General features: G+C 37.0%; 1 protein-coding gene across 1 annotated transcript; it reads right to left on the reverse strand.

Annotated features, from left to right (window-relative positions):
- Nucleotides 1-4,336: 4,336 nt before the first annotated feature.
- Nucleotides 4,337-7,657, reverse strand: LOC132560466 (uncharacterized). Its single transcript, XM_060225130.1, has 2 exons — nt 7,048-7,657; nt 4,337-5,057 (listed from the first exon to the last, which is right to left on the reverse strand). Exons 1-2 carry the CDS (start codon nt 7,655-7,657, stop codon nt 4,660-4,662), a joined length of 1,008 nt encoding a protein of 335 aa, XP_060081113.1. The 3' UTR covers nt 4,337-4,659.
- Nucleotides 7,658-7,883: the final 226 nt, after the last annotated feature.

Raw genomic sequence — 7,883 nt, forward strand, 5'->3', positions numbered from 1 at the left:
TACATACAGACAATAGTTACTATATCAATGTTTTCACAGCAGTCATTACAGTACAGACTGTAGTTACTATATCTATGTTCTCACAGCAGTCATTTCAGTACAGACTGTAGTTACTATATCTATGTTCTCACAGCGGTCATTACATACAGACTGTAGTTACTATATCTATGTTCTCACAGCGGTCATTACATACAGACAATAGTTACTATATCTATGTTCTTACAGCAGTCATTACATACAGACAATAGTTACTATATCTATGTTCTTACAGCAGTCATTACAGTACAGACTGTAGTTACTATATCTATGTTCTCACAGCAGTCATTACATACAGACAATAGTTACTATATCTATGTTCTCACAGCAGTCATTACATACAGACTGTAGTTACTATATCTATGTTCTCACAGCGGTCATTACAGTACAGACTGTAGTTACTATATCTATGTTCTCACAGCAGTCATTACAGTACAGACTATAGTTACTATATCTATGTTCTTACAGCAGTCATTACAGTACAGACTGTAGTTACTATATCTATGTTCTCACAGCGGTCATTACAGTACAGACTGTAGTTACTATATCTATGTTCTCACAGCAGTCATTACAGTACAGACTGTAGTTACTATATCTATGTTCTCACAGCAGTCATTACATACAGACAATTGTTACTATCTCTATGTTCTCACAGCAGTCATTACATACAGACAATAGTTACTATATCAATGTTTTCACAGCAGTCATTACAGTACAGACTGTAGTTACTATATCTATGTTCTCACAGCGGTCATTACAGTACAGACTGTAGTTACTATATCTATGTTCTCACAGCGGTCATTACATACAGACAATAGTTACTATATCTATGTTCTTACAGCAGTCATTACATACAGACAATAGTTACTATATCTATGTTCTTACAGCAGTCATTACAGTACAGACTGTAGTTACTATATCTATGTTCTCACAGCAGTCATTACATACAGACAATAGTTACTATATCTATGTTCTCACAGCAGTCATTACATACAGACTGTAGTTACTATATCTATGTTCTCACAGCGGTCATTACAGTACAGACTGTAGTTACTATATCTATGTTCTCACAGCAGTCATTACAGTACAGACTATAGTTACTATATCTATGTTCTTACAGCAGTCATTACAGTACAGACTGTAGTTACTATATCTATGTTCTCACAGCAGTCATTACACTATATCTATGTTACAGAGTCATTACAGTACAGACTGTAGTTACTATATCTATGTTCTCACAGCAGTCATTACAGTACAGACTGTAGTTACTATATCTATGTTCTCACAGCGGTCATTACATTACAGTACAGATAGTTACTATATCTATGTTCTTACAGCAGTCATTACATACAGACAATAGTTACTATATCTATGTTTCTACAGCAGTCATTACAGTACAGACTGTAGTTACTATATCTATGTTCTCACAGCAGTCATTACATACAGACTATATCTAGTTACTATATCAGACTGTATGTTCTCACAGCAGTCATTACAGTACAGACTGTAGTTACTATATCTATGTTCTCACAGCAGTCATTACAGTACAGACTGTAGTTACTATATCTATGTTCTCACAGCAGTCATTACAGTACAGACTGTAGTTACTATATCTATGTTCTCACAGCAGTCATTACAGTCCAGACAATAGTTCCTATATCTATGTTCTAACAGCTGTCATTACAGTACAGACTTTAGTTACTATATCTATGTTCTCACAGCGGTCATTACATACAGACAATAGTTACTATATCTATGTTCTCACAGCTGTCATTACAGTACAGACTGTAGTTACTATATCTATGTTCTCACAGCAGTCATTACAGTACAGACTGTAGTTACTATATCTATGTTCTCACAGCAGTCATTACAGTACAGACTATAGTTACTATATCTATGTTCTTACAGCAGTCATTACAGTACAGACTGTAGTTACTATATCTATGTTCTCACAGCGGTCATTACAGTACAGACTTTAGTTACTATATCTATGTTCTAACTGCAGTCATTACATACAGACTGTAGTTACTATATCTATGTTCTCACAGCGGTCATTACAGTACAGACTGTAGTACTATATCTATGTTCTCACAGCGGTCATTACAATAGTTACTATATCTACTTACAGCAGTCATTACATAGTTACTATACCTATGTTCTCACAGCAGTCATTACAGTACAGACTGTAGTTACTATATCTATGTTCTCACAGCAGTCATTACGGTACAGACTGTAGTTACTATATCTATGTTCTCACAGCAGTCATTACAGTACAGACTATGTAGTTACTATATCTATGTTCTCACAGCAGTCATTACAGTACAGACTATAGTTACTATATCTATGTTCTTACAGCAGTCATTACAGTACAGACTGTAGTTACTATATCTATGTTCTCACAGCGGTCATTACAGTACAGACTGTAGTTACTATATCTATGTTCTCACAGCAGTCATTACAGTACAGACTGTAGTTACTATATCTATGTTCTCACAGCAGTCATTACAGTTCTCACAGCGGTACAGACTGTAGTTACTATATCTATGTTCTCACAGCAGTCATTACATATCATGTTTTCACAGCAGTCATTTACAGACTATAGTTACTATATCTATGTTCTCACAGCAGTCATTACAGTACAGACGATAGTTACTATATCTATGTTCTCACAGCAGTCATTACAGTACAGACTGTAGTTACTATATCTATGTTTTCACAGCAGTCATTACAGTACAGACTGTAGTTACTATATCTATGTTCTCACAGCAGTCATTACATACAGACTGTAGTTACTATATCTATGTTCTCACAGCGGTCATTACAGTACAGACTGTAGTTACTATATCTATGTTCTCACAGCAGTCATTACAGTACAGACTGTAGTTACTATATCTATGTTCTCACAGCAGTCATTACAGTACAGACTATAGTTACTATATCTATGTTCTCACAGCAGTCATTACATACAGACAATAGTTACTATGTTTTCACAGCACTAGTACAGACTGTAGTTACTATATCTATGTTCTCACAGCGGTCATTACAGTACAGACTGTAGTTACTATATCTATGTTCTCACAGCAGTCATTACAGTACAGACTGTAGTTACTATATCTATGTTCTCACAGCAGTCATTACAGTACAGACTGTAGTTACTATATCTATGTTCTCACAGCAGTCATTACAGTACAGACTGTAGTTACTATATCTATGTTCTAGTCATTACAGTACAGACTGTAGTTACTATATCTATGTTCTCACAGCGGTCATTACAGTACAGACTGTAGTTACTATATCTATGTTCTCACAGCAGTCATTACATACAGACTGTAGTTACTATATCTATGTTCTCACAGCAGTCATTACATACAGACTGTAGTTACTATATCTATGTTCTCACAGCAGTCATTACAGTACAGACTATAGTTACTATATCTATGTTCTCACAGCAGTCATTACAGTACAGAAGATAGTTACTATATCTATGTTCTCACAGCAGTCATTACAGTACAGACTGTAGTTACTATACATGTTCTCACAGCAGTCATTACAGTACAGACTGTAGTTACTATATCTATGTTCTCACAGCAGTCATATATCATGTTCTCACACAGTCATTACTGTAGTTACTATATCTATGTTCTCACAGCGGTCATTACAGTACAGACTGTAGTTACTATATCTATGTTCTCACAGCAGTCATTACAGTACAGACTGTAGTTACTATATCTATGTTCTCACAGCGGTCATTACAGTACAGACTGTAGTTACTATATCTATGTTCATTACAGTATACAGACTGTAGTTACTATATCTATGTTCTCACAGCGGTCATTACAGTACAGACTGTAGTTACTATATCTATGTTCTCACAGCAGTCATTACATACAGACTGTAGTTACTATATCAATGTTCTCACAGCAGTCATTACATACAGACAATAGTTACTATATCTATGTTCTCACAGTAGTCATTACAGTACAGACTATAGTTACTATATCTATGTTCTCACAGCGGTCATTACAGTACAGACGATAGTTACTATATCAATGTTCTCACAGCTGTCATTTCAGTTCATACTATCGCCGCTATAACGGTGTTAATATAATAGAAACTAGCTGTGTTATGCCTTAGTACACCGTTGAAGTGGAGAAGGGAGATAACTGCTATAATGCATATGTTCTCGCTGAAAACCCTCGTATGTTTTTCTCTCTTCCTATTACAAATCAATATCAACTTCACATTTTCTGCCAGTACATCTTTTTATTTTCTTTTTGGTACAGAAAAAAACGGTTTTCAGGTTACCAGATTGCACAGAATGTTATGTAAGTTTATAAGTGTTATCTGTTAATAAAGTATTTCTTATAACAATATCAAGCATTCTGTAATCAGCCGGTGAAGGTGTGAAGCAGAGCGATTTCTGAATTTTGTAATAAAAACAATTCTTTTTTGTCGTTGATACACTTCATTTAATTATGTACATCTTGTCCATTTAACACGTAACCTAAGGATAGCAATGAAGGTTACAACATCACGCTTAGAAAACATGACAGTGTGAAATTATATCAGATCGGAAGATCGGACGGAATAATCCTTGTCAAATTGTGTTTTTTTTTCTCTCTCTCAATCTTGCATTCCGTAATACTTTGCAGCAGCACTTCCAGCTACCAAATCTCGCGAGACATAGTTGTAGAGATAACATGGTACACCGTCTATTGTTTCTTTGTCGACAGCGAACGACTGACAACCCTGTACACGTAAACACACGCGCGAACAAACGTTCACACCAGTTGTGTTAACAAATCCGAGAGCGCTGACGTAGACTGAGGGTCTGGTTCCCTTGGATACAAGAGAGAAGTATCCAAAGTTTCGAGTGCTGTCCAGCCACTGAAATCGTTGAAGTACCTGTTGCCATTTGTCCTCGTTGAAAACGGACCCAAGGGAAATCAAATTAGACAGGTCTTCAACAGCTTCGGCCAGACAGTGTTGTCCTGGGTTGTCATCATCAGGCAGCAGGATAACTGTATTAAAGTAAACTCTCTTAATATCGTTGTATAATGTTCATTTAATCTTTTAATGTTTGATGTCTAATTAATAGTAGTAGATAAATAAGATAGAACTGTGTATTTGATAAGAAGGAGAAACTCGAAAAATTTTCGACTTCTTTCAATCATCATCACAAAGCAAAGAATGATTAACAGTCAGTTAAATGGATACTCGCGTCATGTGTCATACCTTTTTTCCTACGTCACAGAACCTATTACTTGCTGAACTAAACAATCCTAGTGTGTGAGATGAAATTTCGACGTCACTCTTCCTATATACATATTTACTGTATATATATACTGTGGCGTGATACAGGGCGCGAAACCCAATTATGTATATGATGGGAGAATGGATTCTATGCGGTATATAGATTTATAATACAGACCGCGACAGTCGTGTTGCATATGCTTGTAATGGAATAATTGATTTCATGCGGTATATAAATTTATTATACAGAACTCGACATTTATTGACACTCAGTTCAGTAGGCAGCTTAACCGACATTAATTGACACTGAGTTCAGTAGACAGCTTAACCGACATTAATTGACATTCAGTTCAGTAGACAGCTTAACCGACATCAATTGCCACTCAGTACAGTAGACAGCTTAACCGACATTAATTGCCACTCAGTACAGTATACAGCTTAACCGACATTAATTGCCACTCAGTACAGTGTACAGCTTAACCGACATTAATTGACACTCAGAACAGTGTACAGCTTAACCGTCATTAATTGACACTCAGTTCAGTAGACAGCTTAACCGACATTTATAGACACTCAGTACAGTAGACAGCTTAACCGACATTAATTGACACTCAGTACAGTGTACAGCTTAACGGACATTAATTGACACTCAGTACAGTATACAACTTAACCGACATTAATAGACACTCAGTACAGTAGACAGCTTAACCGACATTAATTGACACTCAGTACAGTAGCAACTTAACCGACATCAATTGCCACTCAGTACAGTATACAGCTTAACCGACATTAATTGACACTTAGTACAGTATACAGCTTAACCGACATTAATTGACACTCAGTACAGTAGACAGCTTAACCGACATTAAGTGACACTCAGTACAGTAGAGACCTTAACCGACATTAATTGACACTCAGTACAGTATACAGCTTAACCGACATTAATTGACACTCAGTACAGTATACAGCTTAACCGACATTAAGTGACACTCAGTACTGTAGACAGCTTAACCGACATTAATAGACACTCAGTACAGTGTACAGCTTAACCGACATTAATTGACACTCAGTACAGTAGACAGCTTAACCGACATTAAGTGGCACTCAGTACAGTAGAGACCTTAACCGACATTAATTGACACTCAGTACAGTATACAGCTTAACCGACATTAATAGACACTCAGTACAGTAGACAGCTTGACCGACATTAATAGACACTCAGTACAGTAGACAGCTTGACCGACATTAATTGACACTCAGTACAGTAGACAGCTTAACCGACATTAATTGACACTCAGTACAGTATACAGCTTAACCGACAATAATTGCCACTCAGTACAGTATACAGCTTGACCGACATTAAGTGACACTCACCGATCTTTATTGACATTCATCTTAGTGGACAGTTTGTCGGACCTTCCACTTTATCGATGCTTTACTGGGTTTTATTAGCTCTCAGTACAGTAAACATATAAACTGACCTATACACTCCCTACAGTCTACATTTAAACTTCTGTATACATTTAGAGCTCGTGAGAACCAACATTTATTTCTATTCAGTACAGTAGAAATCTTAACTGCGGTAATTTCACTAAAAAGATGGAAAGAGACTCGAAGTATGAAAGAAGAGCGCATAGATTTTAATTGGTAACAATCTACACGATCTGATGTAATTTCGTTCTGAAGAAACATTACATTAATTTCTAGGCAATACCTTTAAGATGATACACACATCAGTAACTATACCAAGAAACTTACGTGAAGGTTTGACCAGCCAGTAATCGGACAGACATTTATGCCACGTGTTGTCTGGCTGACCGGGCTTATCCACCAGAATTTTGTCAAAAACCTGCAGACAAGCGATCCGTCCGGAGAACTGTTGATCCGGTTCAGTGGGAGCAGATCCCACCGCCAGCATGCCTGAGTTAGGTATTGGAATATTGTCCTGGAAGCCGTCATCCACCTGTATCTTCTTTGTTCCATCAACGTATATAGTTATTTCTCCGTCTGTGTATTTCCGTTGGACCACCAGGTGGTTCCACTGATCTGGAACAAGGAGATCCTCCACGGGGACGAGTCCAGCAGGGTTGTCGTATTCGTCGCGGAAAGACACTACAACTGTTGTATAGATGAAATTTAATCGAAATTTTTCGATCTCATTCTTAGCATAATAGAATAGAGTTCCACTTGGAGTACCTTCCGGATACACTAATATAGAAATGGTGAAATCTTTAAAAGGTTCTCTCCGAGATAAGTTGACTTCGACATATTCTGTAGAAGAATCTTTTGACAGAGTGATCGCCCCTCCCGGAAGTCCAGGGTATCCTTCGCCAAGTACAAAGCACTGTCCATCACCTGCAGCTGTCATATCATTTCCGCTGATAACATCGGTAAGTGCTGAGGTGTCGCCGAGTGGCCATTCGTATAACGGGTCACCGTTAGATATACCTATAATATATAGAAAATATATACAGGTCAACTGAGTCACTCTCTTAAGTAATTACTATCAAACACTCGTCATAATGGAAACGCTATCATATCACAGTCGTAAACAAATTTGCAATCTGTGGAAATTTTACTGCAATCTATGAAAT

Source organism: Ylistrum balloti, unplaced genomic scaffold (assembly GCF_031769215.1).
Source record: "Ylistrum balloti isolate Yb309-2 unplaced genomic scaffold, AGI_CSIRO_Ybal_v1 Utg371064, whole genome shotgun sequence".
Lineage (NCBI taxonomy): Eukaryota > Metazoa > Mollusca > Bivalvia > Pectinida > Pectinidae > Ylistrum > Ylistrum balloti.

Excerpts from the sequence above, each read along its gene's own strand:
- LOC132560466 (XM_060225130.1), bottom strand. The coding sequence starts at position 7,657 with ATGACAGCTGCAGGTGATGGACAGTGCTTTGTACTTGGCGAAGGATAC. Across the intron at positions 5,058-7,047 it reads CTGGCTGGTCAAACCTTCAC|TTATCCTGCTGCCTGATGAT; the intron begins GTAAGTTTCTTG and ends ACTTTAATACAG.